Source organism: Amblyraja radiata, chromosome 13, assembly GCF_010909765.2.
Source record: "Amblyraja radiata isolate CabotCenter1 chromosome 13, sAmbRad1.1.pri, whole genome shotgun sequence".
Taxonomy (NCBI): domain Eukaryota; kingdom Metazoa; phylum Chordata; class Chondrichthyes; order Rajiformes; family Rajidae; genus Amblyraja; species Amblyraja radiata.
The window spans coordinates 30,965,783-30,981,841 of NC_045968.1; the positions used below are offsets into that span (position 1 = coordinate 30,965,783).

The window sequence follows — 16,059 nt, forward strand, 5'->3', positions numbered from 1 at the left end:
AGGAGGTGCACGTGAACCACTGTCTCACCCAGAAGGACTGCTGGGGTCCTGGATGGAGGCAAGGGAGGAGGTGTGTGATTTGATTAAGTTTCTTAAGTGCTGAAAAGCTAGGAAGTTGTTTAATAGCAGCAAAATTATAGACTATTGAATGATTTTATAATGGAGATTTAAATATGTTGTTTGTGCTATTACATGTCAGTTGATGCTGGTCTTTCAATGTCATAATGTATTATGGTAGACTACATTGAACTTGAATTTCCCTCTAGTGTGAAAACTTCCATCATTGTAATGATAAAGGGCACAGTATGTCTTTGTGACTGGGTGCAAAGTTGCATTGCAAAGTCTTTTAATTTGGCTGCAAGTGGAGTACAGATGGGAAGTCTCGAGAAAGATGAAGGGCAAATTAAATACATTTTTTGTCACATGTCCATTTACGATGCGAAGGGTGGAAACGAATGACTCGATTCATATTCATCCTTACCTCCAGAGCAGGTTTCATTGTAGCAGGATTCCAGAATCCCATGGCAAGTGAGGAGTAGTGTATTTTCAAGTGCATTGTAGTGTATTTTCTAAAGGCACTATTAAAATTACTGATAGCAGGGATGTTAGCCTGTTAATTCCAATAGTAATTCAAAACTGCCTAATTGAGTTTTTGAGTCTTAGCAATAATTTTGAAATGTGTGTTCCTGCTGTCATAAATTTAGAATTGGACAATATTTCTCTGAGGGGTGTCTTTCTGCAATATTCTGGGGAGATTTGGAGTTGGGAGGGAAAAGGTTGATGGGGTGTATGGAAGTAATGAAAGATTAAATCCAGCAATGAAATCTTGGATGGTTAATAAATAAACTCGAATGAAATCAGATAATGCACAAAGCTTCTCATCTCTAAATCTCTGAGCTAGAGGACACTGGATGTTCTGATCATCTGCATAGTTGATATACTGCCATTTTCCACCTGCAGGGGAAAGGGGCTGAAAGAATTAGGGCACAACTGCAGCAAAGTGTGCATGCTATTGATAGTGACTGTCATCCGGTATTTGTTTCAGAGGCCAGACTCCAGCTGCATCGGACTTCCAAGTTCTGGAGATAGCACGAAAACTTGAGATGTACGGAATTCGGTTTCATCTCGCCACGGATAGAGAAGGGACGAAAATCAATCTGGCTGTCGCCCACATGGGAGTACTGGTGTTTCAGGTAGAGCTGTGCTTGAAACAAAGCAAATCCAATCCAGTGCTATTCCTTTGCTCCAGAGATGCTGCCTGACCCGCTGAGTTACTCCCGCATTTTGTGTCGATCTTTGGCGTAAACTAGCATCTACAGTTCTTTCCCACACAAATCCAGTGCATTGTTTGGACGTGCTGCACAAATCTGTCAGTTGACTGTCAGATTAGCTCTAATACTCTATGCCCAGATTGCCTATTTTGTCATCATGGATCAGTTGGGCCGAGGATCCTGTTTCTATGCTCTATAGCTCCATGACCTAATGACTCTTGGTTGAATCATCATAAAGTAATAATTTCTACTTTCTTTAAATGGAACTCTATTTCTTGTTTTATTACTTTTACCAATCTTTCCTGTGACTACAAATTGTTTTATGCAATGCTGATCCTTAGTATTCCTGTGGTTGTGTTGAGAAATGCTTATAGGGCAGCACAGTGGCACTTTTTATTGTACAAGGGGGTGCTTGATGGTTGACGTAGATTTAAAAGGCTGAAGGGTCTGTGCTGTGTAAATGTCTCTGACATTTCTTTCAGTGGCATAAATTTATCATGCAATTCAATGAATAGATTCAATTATTGGATATATTAGTGGATAATTTTGACTGGTTAATTTCTATCTCAGAGTTGCGGATTCATCGAGAGTGCATTGTGCTGTCTTAAAAGGCAGCTTTGACAGCTTTTGGCCTTTCTTGCATTGTTCAATACATGTAATTAGTTAACATTTTCTTTGCGCCTGCTTCTGGAATCTATAAGTAAATTCAGACACAAAATGCTGGAGTAACTCTGGGTCAGGCAGCATCTCTGGAGAACATGAATAGGTGACCTTTTGGGTTGGGACCCTTCTTCAATCTCAAATTTGTTGTTTCTACAAGAATAAATTCATTTGGATTTACCGATTTAAATTAGTGACATTGTTAATTGCTGTCTTTTCACTCTCTTCTCCAGGGCAATACAAAAATTAACACCTTTAATTGGGCAAAGATCCGAAAGCTCAGTTTCAAGAGGAAACGATTCCTCATCAAGCTACACCCAGAGGTCTATGTATGTTTTGATTTTTTTTAATATGAGGTGAAATTTGTGTCAATAGTATGTATTGGAGAAATTTGAGAGAAGTGAATGAAAGCTTTATCACAAAGATGATTTTAAAAAAAAACAGGTGTCCAGAGAGCAGTAGGGAGACGTTTGAGAACTTGGTGGAGGATGCTGCAAGCCATGAAGAAAAAACAAACTATTTTGTAAATGTTAACTCCTTTAAATCTGCAAACATTCCCAAGTCGAAGTTAAATAACAACACTGAGCATTGGTTCATTCACATGCCACAGCTCAAAGGCAGGGACCTTTTGGAACATTTTTTCTCCTGCAGTTTGTTTCACAGCATGAAACAGTAAAGTTTTCTCTGCATCTTGAAATAATTAAAATGCAATCTTACACTTCACTTTCTTTCAGAACATCCGTCTAACTTCCCCGCTTTTGGATCTTCCACGAATCTTTCATTCCTCTTGTCATCAGTGGTAGTACTTCTGCCTAAGGCTCACAATGCCATAAATGCTGAGACCCTACCATAGAATTAGACTGCTGATCTAGAACAGTGCTTCACTTTTCAGATGAAATATGCTGCTTTTGCTTTTGCTTTATCTAGTGAATTCAAATAACAGAGACTTATTTTTGATATTTTAGCAAAGGTATAAATAAGTATTGGCTACTATCAATCCATTGGATTACTTAATCGACCTTATACCTGTTTGTAGGAATTTGGTTGTAATATAACTACAATCTTTGCCTATATTACAACAGTCAGAGTATATACTTAGCTTAGCCTTAGCTCAAATGCTGCTAAAACTTTTGTTGTGTCCAGACTTTTCCATTTCCCTGCTTTACAGGATAATTTTATTTCTATGTTCTTAAATTTACTCAACTAAAATTCAGCTCTCCAAGTTCAGTGCAACCATTGCCAGTCCTGGTATCTGGTTTCTTCCATAGAAAATGTGTTGATTTCTATCTCAATCTCTTTGAACTTGGCCGCCATTGTCGCCCCCAAATCTTAAAATTACTCTTCTCTGTCTCCAGCTCGCTCTTCTAATATAGGATTGCCTTCACATTTAATCTTTTGGATAATGTCCCGACACTTTGTTAAACTTGTGTTAAGCAGGAACCTGCTCAAGTTGATTTAAGTAGGTGGTTTGTGGACAAAGGAACCTCCAGAAAGTGGGATGCTTTTAAAAGTATAAAGAGTTCAGGGAAGGCATATTCCTGATAGAGCAAAGGGCAAGGCAGATGGGAGTAAGGGCCTGACTGACGTGGATCATTGGAGGAGTTTCAGGAACTGAGAAGGATATCAGGAGGGCAAAAGGGGGGCAGGGGATAGCTCTGGCAGGTAATATTAGGGAATGTCCAAAGAGATTTTATATTAAGGGAAAGAGGGTAACTAGAGAGGGAATAGGACCCTTCAGAAATCAAAGCGGTCTCCTATGTGTGGAGCCACAGGAGATGGACATGGTCCTTGATGAGTTCTTCTTTTCAGTTTTTACCGGCATGAAGATTGGAGAACTTTGGACAGTTATTGGAGATGTCTTGAGGAAAGTCCACATAATGTCAAGGAGGTGTTGAACATTCTAAGGCTTATGAAGGTGGATCAAATATATCAGAGGGCACTGGGGGAGGCTCAGGGAAAGAATTGTAGGAGCCCTGGCAGAAATATATGAAAATATATTGGGTACGGGTTAGATGTTGGAGAACAGGAGGATGGCTAATGTTGGCCTCTGTTCAAGAAGGCTGCAAGGGAAAACTGGGAGCAAAAGACTAGTGAATCTAACATTTGTGATGGGCTCGTTACAAGAGAGAATTCAGAAGGATAGGATATAAAGTCTACACACACACACACATACATACACACACACACACACACACACACACACACACACACACACACACACACACACACACACACACACACTTGGATAAATGGGCTGATTAGGGATAGTCAGCATTGTTTTGTATGTGGGAAATGGTGTCTTACGAATCTGAGTTTTTTGTGTTAGTGTATTGAGTATAAAGGTTGGGATGTTACGTTACAATTGTACAAGGCATTGGTGAGGCCATATTTGGAGTATGTCATAAGCTGGAGAGAGTGCAGAGAAGATTTACAATAATGTTGCCAGGATTTGAGAGCCTAAGCTATAAGGAGAGGTTGGGCAGACAAGGCCATTGTTCCTTGCAGCGCAGGAGGCAGAGGCATGATCTTTTAGAGGTGTATAAAATCATGAGGGCGAATAGATAGGGTGAATGCACAGTCTTTTACCCAGAGTAGGGGAATCAAGAGTCAGAGGACATAGATTTAAGGTTCGAAAGGAAAGATTTAATAGGAACCTGAGGGGCAGCTTTTTCCACACCGAGGGTGGAGGGTATATGGAAGGAACTGCCAGACGAGCGCATTGCGCTAGGTACTATAACAACATTTAAAAGACATTTGGCCAGGAAAGGTCTAGACGGATATGGGCCAAACATGGGCAGGTGCAGACGGGGCATATTGGTCGGCATGGGCAAATTGGGCAAATTGGGCCTAAGGGTCTATTTCTGTGCTGTATGACTATGATTCTATGACCCTAACTTCGAACCACCTTTTTCCTGCTGATGTTTTATTTTATTCTGAAGAGGACTTTACAAGGATCCTAACTGTACTTTTGCGGAACAATTGAAACACAATTGACTTGGCTCTGCTCTGATTACAGGATTCGTACCAGGATACATTGGAGTTTCTTCTGGCTGACCGTGATGTGTGTAAGATTTTCTGGAAGAACTGTGTTGAGTACCACACTTTTTTCAGACTCCTGGACCAACCCAAGGCAAAGGCCAAAACAGTCTTATTCAGCCGGGGATCCTCTTTCAGATACAGGTATGTGGTGACTAGAGTCAAGAGAGTCAAATTGTCATATGTAACAACAATGGAACTCTGACATTCTTACTTGCAGTAGCATAACAATCCTGTAAACATAGTACACATCAATAATATATTACAAATAAAAACTCAATAAATTAATAACCCTATATTTTACTATACTTTGAAGTAACATTTGTGTTTATTTTAGTTAATTATTAGTTTAGCATAAATTACCAAGCCTGATGGAAAGAAGCTGAATTATCTGCAAGTGATTTAAGTGTGCAGATTGTTGAGACCCCCATTGAAGTATAATATTCCAAGGATTCCTGTCTTTCACACTATGATTATTTATGTCATTTATGCCATGGTAAACACAGGAGCCACACTATCTGCAACCTCTTTACATTCTTTATAGACCAAAGCATTTGTTGGATTTCTATTGAATATCAATTAACTTTTGAATGAACTTGTTCCATTATTATGGCACAAATTAGACAATTTAACACTACTTCAACAGCAAAATAAAATGTTCTTCCAGAAGTATCTTATCTATACACTGCACATTGACTTGATGTGAGTACTGTAAAAATATAATTTTAATATTTTACATTAAAATTGTATGCTCACATCTTGCAATTTGCCCATGTACATTTTTCTTTGCAGGTCAATTACTGTATGTAAGCCAGATTGCTCCCCTGCTAATGAATATCCCTGCAGCTGGAGTTTCATGTGTCTTAATGTGTCCTTTTGTTTTAGAATTATTTGAAATGCACTTGAAAATTGTTACTTCAGAGATCCTACAAATAGATGCAAACATCTTTGAACATATTTTGCTTCACTTGCAATTTGAGTCTGAAAATGAATTTGCATAATATTATTATCTCAAGACATTCAATAATTTCTGAAGCCAGTTAAGTCGAGTTGAAATGTTGAACCATAATATGCGAATTGCTGTGGTCATTTATCACAGAGTGGTTCCACATACATCATCAAGATGGATTACCAGGTAATCTAATTGTGATGCAGATTAAAAAAACAAATGTTGATCAAGACATCATACTAAAAGGAGAATACAGAACTCCTTGCTAACAGTATTGGGGGGAGAGGGGAGGGGGGAACGGGGTTTGCCTGGGGGTAGAAAAGTTTGGATCTGGTGGGGGATGTTTTGGATTGGACATTAGGTGGCAAGTAAGTTCTCCTTTTAATATTCAGTGAGATTACTGGAGGCAAGTCCTGCACCATTCACTTTCTCTGGCAAGTGGCAACCTCGGTAGGCAGGGGTTCTACTGTTGACTAAAATCTCAGCTGCACCAGTCACATGCTGTGGCTACACCTATGAGGGCAAAGTCAAAGACGACTTCAAACTGAGGCCCCACTTGCTCTCGGCCTAGATAGAAAAATCGGATGGTGCTACTTGAGGACTTCATTTATTTTCACTTGATTGCAAGAGCATATGTTCGCAATATACATTTAAAACTAAATACATCACAATAACACCTGTATATGATGCTATTGTGATTAAGGTAATATGAAAGTGTATTGGCTCTTTTACTTTAATTATTTTTCAAACATGCTTTTCGTTCTTGAACTAGATCTTTTATTTGAACTCTCAAAATGAGTGAACTGCACCCCTTTGTGGCAACTGCTCCCATTTTCTTAATGTGGAGAAATAACTTCCTGCATATCCTTCTGACTGCAATACAGTAGCAATGTTACAAAATGTTGAGATTTTAAAAATCATGTCTGCAATTTATCCCATCAGATAAGCATAAAAAGAAGTTTAATTTGACACCTAATTCACTTTCATATCTTCAGTATTAAAAAAGTTATGGTCATTTTCATACTGAAATTAACATCTTGTTCCCTATTGCTTTTCCATTGACAACTCAAAAGCTGTGATTGAGGACAGTCAAAAGCCCATAACTTTCTTAAAAATTAAGAGAACTGTATGAAATGTTCAGTTATTATAGATTGGAGCATTCTGAAACAAATATGAAACAATCTTACTTGGATTACCTGAAATTAAAGCATATAATTAGTTACCTAATTGTAGCTAATTACAAAATTCAAATTACTAGATCTAAACATCTATCCATTTCTTACGAAAAGGTTAACATTTTTAAATGGCCTAAGTGTCCAAATAACATTCACACAAGAATTCACAATATAACATGATTTTTAAATCTCATTGTCATGAATTTATAGGGCAAATGGAAGGAATTTAATGTTTAATTCCTGTAAATTAATGGGCATTTTAATCATCTTGCGAGTGGGTTTTTGTGGAACGCGATTGATTGGAACGTTGCGGTTGCAGCGAATTTGAACCCCATACCGGTAGGAAAAACACTGCCGGTTCTAATGGGGCCAAAATCTCATTATCGGCAAGGAAATTTTGATTAAAGTCATCCTAAGAAGCAAGTTTATATGTAAATTATACGACTTGCCTTATGTTTTGTCCCCTACGTGAGATCCGTCCCGTTGTAGGCGTTGACTGCATTAGAAGTAGCTTTTTATTTTACTCCAGGGATTAAATTGTCCCGCGATTTAAAAAAAAAAGTTCAGAGAATGGAAGTCGGATCGATTATTCTTCAGCAGCTTAACAGCCTGAGGAAGTTCGACTCCAACAGGCAGGAGAAAAGGTGTTTTAATCCCGCCCCCCCCCCCACCTCAAAGGCGCCAAAGTCGCGCACATGGCCAGTGGCAGAACTGCAGCGCCACTGAAGGTGGGTATTGTAACATCGCTAAATACAGTTAGCAAATTCACCATTTTTTCTGGCATATTAGCCATGTCCAAGCTGATTGGTATATGAGAACAAATCTGTGAATACCTAAATGGTCTTTGCCATCGACTAATATATTTTATTCCATTTCAAGCACCAACAGTGAATAGTCACGTGACAATCTGAGAAAATTATTTCATGAGTAGATATAGCATTTAATACACAATTACAGGTGCACAACCTTTTATCCGAAATTCCAAATAACGAAAAGCTCCGAATACCGGACATTTTTTCGGTCCTTGAAGAAAGGTCCTTGAAGACGTTCACCGAGGGCGGCCCGCAGAGGTGACTGCGGAACCTCCGGTCGGTCCTCGAAGAAAGGGGAACTAAATCCCCATTCATAGAAGAGAAGGTGAGGGTATATTGCGCGGGAGGGTTAATAATTGACATGCTGCCTGCCCGCTGAGTTAAAAAGTTCCCACGGTAGACTCACGATACACAGTGTATCGTGAGTCTACCGTGGGTACGTTTTAACTCAGCGGGCAGGCAGCAGCAGATTGTCGCTCCGTTCAGTTTCACCCCACCTACACCCCTCTGCTTCCCGGCCATGTGTGTGACCCCTTCTCTCCCCTCTCCAGCTCCCCGCCCATTGCACCGGCGCGGGGGCTTTGCACTGTCTTCACGTCGGCGATGCCAGCAGGTCAGTGCCAGTCACCGGAGACGTCAGGACCAACGGGACACCGACCCCCAGGCCCACTGCAAGCACAGAGATCCCAGAGACCCACAGCCAGCAGCAACTCTAGCCCAGCCCCGTTCCAACTCCAGAGGAACCCGGGTTGCGGATGAGGGGACGCAGCTCGGGCTGTGGGCGAACTGCCACTTGTCGCCGTAGCGGCTCATCGGGGAGCGGGTTCCTGTTGGTCCTGACGTCTCCGGCCACCCCCCTGGACAGGAGCTGAGACTGGGAACTGTACCGCCCTTGCCCCCTCCCTCTGCAACTGCAAACAACCCCACTCTCCTGCTCACCTGCAAAGGCGGTACAGTTCCCAGTCTCAGCTCCTGTACAGGGGGGTGGCCGGAGACGTCAGGACCACCAATAGCCGCTCCCTGATGGGCCGCTACGGCGACAAGTGGCAGTTCGCCCACAGCCCGAGCTGCGCCCCCTCATCGGGACACCGACCCCCAGGCCCACTGCAAGCACGGAGATCCCAGATCAGCAACTCCAGCCCAGCCCCACTCCAACTCCAGAGGAACACGCTCCCCATAGGGGCAGAAGCTGATGGTGTGCAAGGTACGTCTTGTTCTTGGGGTGGCGGATGAGGGGGCGCAGCTCGGGCTGTGGGCGAACTGCCACTTGTCGCCGTAGCGGCCCATCGGGGAGTGGATTCCTCTGGAGTTGGAGGGGGAGGGGGGTATTGTGCTGTTTGATCGCCCCCTGCTATCCCAGGGACAGGGAGACACGGCGGCTTTTGAGAATGGTGGGCAATCACTTCCAAAGTTCTGCCCACACAGTCAGTACACCTCTCCTAGGTACACAAAATTGCTGGGGGAACTCAGCGGGTGCAGCAGCATCTATGGAGCGAAGGAAATAGGCGACGTTTCGGGCCGAAACCCTTCTTCGGCCCGAAACGTCGCCTATTTCCTTCGCTCCATAGATGCTGCTGCACCCGCTGAGTTCCCCCAGCAATTTTGTGTACCTTCGATATTCCAGCATCTGCAGTTCCCTTTTGAACACCTCTCCTACACTTGTCTCCCGCACTAAGATCACCCGCAGAGAATGATCCCAGCCTAACCCTCCCTATTCTCTCCTATTCTGCAAGAAAAAAACTACATTGAAGACTCAAACTCGCGATCGAGTAACTGCCGGGATCGAGGCGCAAACTCGCGACCTTGCGGATATGAGCCGAGCACTCTACCACTGAGCCAGCCGTTAAAATCTACGCTAAAAATCTTCCATTCTGAAAGCCGAAAAATTCCGAATTACGAAAAGTGTTTGGTCCCAAGGCTTTCGGATAAAAGGTTGTGCACCTGTAGTAACGTATGTGTGAAAATGACTATTGTTGGAGTTCTGTGCAGCTTTGATTTGGCAGTGCTCGTAATGTCAAGAGTTTGTCTTAATGACCTATTCAGTCGCAGTCTTATCCTTATTGACAAATTACTTTAGATTACTGTGTGTTAAATTATGAAAACATGTTGGAGATGGTTTCTAACCATGAATTGAGTGGTTTTAGTACTTAACCCCCTGTGTTTCCTCCGCAGTGGAAGGACACATAAACAGCTGGTGGACTACATGCGTGAGAGTGTGACTAAAACTACCCCTTATCAGAGGTATTTTTGTTTATTATTTGGACATTACATGTTTCCTGCTTATTCAAGGTTGTTTCTGTTAAATGTCAACATCTGTAAAATGTAATGCTTTGTACTGTGTAGTGAACACATTATCTATACGATATCAATACGAATGGAGACTGATATTCCACAGTAGCTTCTCTGCATAATCTAAAGGAAACTTGGCTCTTGTCTGTTAAAATCCGATATCTCTATCAAGCCAATGTTGAATTGGACTGTTATGTGACTTTAATTGGTACATTGCTAAATATTTCCGCAGTGACCTCAGGCTTCACTGGGCTTTTGACATGAAATACTCTGTTGCATTTGGCTTTTCCAGCATTTAACTTATGCCTTAATTGTTGTGGATCTTTAATGGGTGAAACATTTTAAATTTAATTTTCATTTGTATGTACCAGATCAGGTCATTCAAATCTATCATGAAAGTATTCACCATAAAGTAACATTGCTCACACTGCACCCCATAATTGCCACCAACACATTTCATATTATTCTCTGCCTTTTATAATTCAAATTGTTGATCATTTACCAATTTAACATTCATTTTAGTAACTCCAAGTAAAACTACTGTTGAACACAATACTTTGAGAAGTTTGAGCTGCATAATCCTCTCTAAATTGACACATCCTGGGAAGTGGCATTTATTTCCAGAAGGTCATGATCTTAATGTACATTATTGATGTTTTCAGCAAGCTGTCCACCAATATCTCCACCTGATACGCTTGCTGTCTCTTATAGATAGAGTTCCTTGCATTCCTATTGCTTAACACCAGTATTATTAAAACACCTTTCTAAGGCCAACTTTTACATGTCTTATTATTTCTGGAATCTCATTATTGAGATATGAGCTCATATGTCACATCCTGTTTTTTGATCCATGTTCAGGGGCAGGCTTGTTCCTTTTCCTTTGACTTGCCCCAACACATTCAAAATGGTGGACAGATCTTTAAATATTGAAACTGTAAAAGGCTTAAGTTAGCTTCAAATGCCCCACCTTTATTTCAAGGAATTATGTTCTCCAGGCCTGATTTTCCCCCCCTCTCCCACCCACTCCTCCAGCTGATGAGCACCTTAAGTCTGAAGTGAAGAAACGCACATCAAACCTTTTATATCAAAATTCCATACTCGTCCGATTATCATTTGTCCATCTCCTACTTTGCACACCACTCTTTTACTCTTAATTCTTATTTTGAAAGCTGTGCCATCCATTGAAAAGATGCAAGATCAACAGCTGTTGGTCCATGTTAAGCCTTTGGTGAAATGTGTATTCCAGTCTGAAATGTGAATTGAGTGTTTAAAAAAAAAATACTTGTCTTAAATATTGTTCTTCAGTATTATATCTGATTTCATATTTTTTAAAACATGTATAAGATATACCATGGCTGTCTTTTTCTTAATCTCTGAATTTGTGTGGCATGAACTGTTTCATTAAGCAATTCTGATTCTTTAAATTTCTTTACATATTCTATAACTAATATGCCTAATACTTTACACCATCCTGAGTTGTTTGCTGGTGTAACTTAATTAGATATCAGTCATTCATGCTTGGTAAAAGTTCTAATTGATTTCAAAAGTATTAGAATAGTATTCTAATCATTCTACCTATTTTGGCCCATTTTAAATGTACACGGTCTGGCCTTTTCCTTGCTACATTCCCTAATATTAGTAGTGGATGATACCATACCCTTCCCAGCACTGATATACATTAGAGACACAAGGATCTGCAGACGCTGGGTTACAGAAAAAGACCACCAGGGGGCGCTGGGGAGATGGCAGCCCTGCCGGTAGTCTATTCATTTTTTCATCTTTTTGTTATTTTTAGTGTTAAAAGTTTGTTTTAATGTACTTCGGTTTGTTTTATGTGGGGGGAGGGGATCGTGGGAAACTTTTTTCAAGTTCCTAACTTCCCGGAGATGTGATCAGTTTTGGATCACATTCTCCAGGCTCTGCGGCCTACCATCGCTGGAGCTGGAGGCTTCCTCGGACTGTCGTGAGCCCCACCGCGGGGCGCGGACTTAACATCGGAGCGGATCCCTTGCCTGGGATCACTCCCACCGCGGCCTGCGGACTTACCATCAGGGCTCGCAGTCTCGTGAGAGGCTAGTCGGGAGCTCCAACGCCGCAGAAGGTTCGACCAGCCCCGACGCGAGGTTCGATCGCCCGGCGCGGGGGAGCTGACAACTCCCCGATGCAGGAGCTGAACGTCTCGACGCGGAGGGCCCGAACGCCGCCGGCTACGGGAGTAAAGATCGTCCCGTCAACGGAGGGCTCGAAGCCCCCGACCGAGGAAGAACAAAAGGAAGGCCTTGAACTTTATTTCGCCTTCCATCACAATGGTGAATGTGTAGGAGTCACTGTAGTGGATGTTCATGTTAAAATGTGTTTTTGAGTCTGTTGCTTTTAATTGTATGACTTACCTGGCCAGTGAAATTCCTCGTATATTGCAAAACATACTTGGCGAATAAAATCTGATTCTGATTTTGATTCTGAGTAACCCGGCAGGTCAGGCTGCATCTCTAGATATCACGGATAGGTGACTTTTAAAGTTGGATCCCTTCTTCAGACTGATTGTGGTGGATTAGAGGAAGCTGGAAGAGAGGTGGGGCAGGACAATATCTGGCAAGAGCTAGGTGGATTTAGTTGAGGGCGGGGTTGATCGCTAGATGGTTGAACAAAGGCCAGAGATGAAAAGACAAAGAAATGTGAGATAAGGAGACGAGGATAGAAGATACGCAAGTTGTCAAGCCAGAGAAATGAATTTGGGTAGTTGGGGATGGGGAGAGGGGGAAGAGAAGAAGTGGGTCTGAATCCAGGTGCGGTACAAGGAAGAGAAGGGGATGATCCCAAACCCCGAGAGGCAGCAGGCTTTTCAACTGGTTAAAAGCAATGTTGTCAATGTACCAATGCCACCCACCTGCTCCAGTCACTGTCAAAATACCTACCACCCATTTTGAAGCAAGGTGAGGAGGTGTGGGGGGGGGGGGGGGGGGGGGTGTTGTTCCCAAAGTCTGCATTTATCCCATAGTCAATGTTACTAAAACAGATGATGTGGCCTTTGTGCAGTACTATTAGAAGGATCTAGCTGTCACAGGCTGGGTCCACAAATGGGGGGCATCGGGGGAAATTGGGGGGGGGGGGGGTTGGAGAATGGGAGAAGGGAGGGAGAGGGGTAGAAGGGGATCTGAGGAGAGGAGGGGGAGTGGAGCGGGGCGAAGGGAGGAAGAGGGGGAATGGAGAAGGAGGGATGGGGGCGGGAGGGGGCAAGAGGGGGGTGGAGGGGAGAGGGGAGTTCAGTCTACACTCACTGAATTCATCCCTGTGAAAAGTTAGAGATGGTGATTGGATCTAGAAGTGGACCAATCCATCTGTAAATAAAACTGAACAATTTTATTGTATTAATTTTAATCTATTAATGTTTAAAAAATCCATGCATTGAATTAAAAAATCTGCAACTTTCAATTTACAAATAGCCTGCATAAGTTATAAAATGATTGTGAATTTAAATGTGCTGAAATACAGAGAAAATCACGTCTTGGTCTGCGCATACTGAAAAAAAACTGTTTTGAAGCGTTCTATACATCAGTGAACCACAAAATAAAAAGTCAAATGCTTTTGAGATCATATTATTTCAGGAATAGATTCAGAATAATGCGTTTGCAGTTTGTATAAGTAAATCAACATGTGTTGTAAAAGATTGACTTATTTATACACTTCACTGATGACCACATAAAATAGTACCTAAATACAACATGTTTTTAAAATAAGCAAAAGAGAACTTTTCTTGCAAAAACTAATTCGATCACAATGCTGCGTTTTAAGATGTAACGCTTCATGACAGAAAAAAGGGTTTTACACTGAACATTACCTACTTCCTGAATTTAACTTTAATTAAGCATTGGGACGCTAAAGAGTGGTTAAACATCTTAATATAGGTGTTCAAAGTGAATTACTCAGTTTTGTATATGTTATTTTCGTCGCTGGCATTTAACGGATAGGTTCCGCCATTTAAGTTCACATCAACTGTTACAATTCATGTCTACAATTCTATTTTGATTTATAGTAACTTGTTGCTTGCAATTAGTCACACATAATGTGTTCTCATTAATGTGTTCTCATTTAAACGTGTTTAAAACGTGTTTTCGTTTTGAATGTTTATGCGATGTAAACAAATGGAATATCCAAGTGCAGTTATAAACAACGATCATTGTGAAAAAATTCATATGGTCATATTTAATTTAATTTCAAAATAGTTTTGAAATAATTATACTTGCTGATGAATAATATTTGGCATGTTTGACAATGTAAAGCCCGCTAACTCTTGTCGAGAGGTACTTACACTGAAAGACTCGCTAATATGTATCACAGATAAACGGATGCAGTCACTTTGAGTATAAATAGAAGTTGTGCTTACTGGAGTGTGTCCCATGAGCCCAGCCAATAGGCGAGGATTTGCTAATGAAGTCATTTCTGATCTGGTTATAATTTGGTGAGCAATGTTGTTTCTTGCCCTGGGCTCTTCGGCACGGTGTCTGGTAAAAGCAGGTTCACAGTGTTCAGTCTGCAGCCTATAAATAATCATTATGATGGAAAAAAACGAAATGACAAACAAATAGACGGCAGCTGGGATTGATAAGTGTGATCAAAGTTAGTGGGCAGGTTCTGTTCAAAGTGTCAGCATGTCTAAGCCCCAAAATTTTTACCAACCGAGGAATTAAAACAGATTTTACATTAAAACGAAACTTTCCCTGCCAAAGCTTATCATCCTTCCCTCTCATCAGAAATGATGTCACAGTATGCGGAAGAATAATCCTATCATTTAATCAGTTGAATGATTTAAACAAAGATTTGCATAGATGCACTAATCATTTCCCATAAATTAGACATCAGCCAGGGCAAGCGGGGGAAAACAGATCACACGGCTTTTATATGGGGGGGGGGGGGGATCTCTTCGCCTTGAACATAATTAATTTAATTGTCCTCATTATCTGTTCCATTTGTTTAGATTTTTTTTTTAAATTTCCTTTCGCTGTTCCTTCTATGACTATTGGTTGACTAAAGACCGATATTTCACAGCGGTGTTGTGTGGGGTGAGAAGGCTTTTTTTTATCCTCCCCGCCCCACACATGCACAAGCATGTGATCAATTTTCCACTTGTGGCTACTCATAGTTGGTTCAAGAGTACCTCGGGAGAGGAACGTAGGAGACCGTAGAATGAGAAATCAATGGAATACGTAGACATACTCGTAGGAGCTCGTGAACATCCTCGTGGAAGGTTGTAGGAGTTTGTGATTTTTTTTTAAACTCGGGAGAGCTCTTGGGTGAACTCACATCTTGGGACAGGGCCCTGACCCTAACCGGATGTCACCCGCAGGACAGCATATGTCAGCGTGTGACAGGGCACACGACATGATGAGACACCCAGATGTCGCTCCTGGATTTTGAACATTCCAAAATCCTGGGGCGGTAAGGAGACACCGCGCGTCACGACCCGACCACGACGCGACAACCTCTTTTCAGGCTGTCGCCTAAAATGGCGCCCAAGTGGGAAAGGTCCTTTAATGGATGCTCTCTGCCCAGGGCTGCAGCTCAAAGTTTCTCCATCCTACCCTCTACTGGTCATTGCAAGAATCTTCAGTCCAATTTTCAGATTTTCTTTCTCACAATGCACGCGTCTGTCATGAAGCTAGAATTTGAGCTGTGTTGAAAATAAAACAAAAACTGTAGCTGCTGGAAATCTGAAATAAAACAAAAATGCTGCGAATGGCCAGGTGATCAGGGGAATACCCAGAGTAGGGGAATCGAGGACCAGAGGACATAGGTTCATGGTGAAGGGGAAAAGATTTAATAGGAATCAGAGGGGCAACTTTTTCACAGAGGGTGGTGGGTGTATGGAA

The 16,059-nt window shown here is 41.7% G+C and overlaps 1 protein-coding gene across 7 annotated transcripts in view; it reads left to right on the forward strand.

Annotated features, from left to right (window-relative positions):
* Nucleotides 1–16,059, forward strand: part of farp2 (FERM, ARH/RhoGEF and pleckstrin domain protein 2) — a 146,080-nt gene that overhangs the window by 51,734 nt on the left and 78,287 nt on the right. For 6 of the 7 annotated variants that reach the window (XM_033031649.1, XM_033031653.1, XM_033031646.1 and 3 more), the window contains 4 exons: nt 1,046–1,193; nt 2,165–2,260; nt 4,948–5,111; nt 10,076–10,144. In XM_033031649.1, coding sequence (XP_032887540.1) covers nt 1,046–1,193; nt 2,165–2,260; nt 4,948–5,111; nt 10,076–10,144 — 477 coding nt within the window. The remainder of the gene's footprint in view (nt 1–1,045; nt 1,194–2,164; nt 2,261–4,947; nt 5,112–10,075; nt 10,145–16,059) is intronic. The other variant, XM_033031652.1, reaches the window with a different exon arrangement.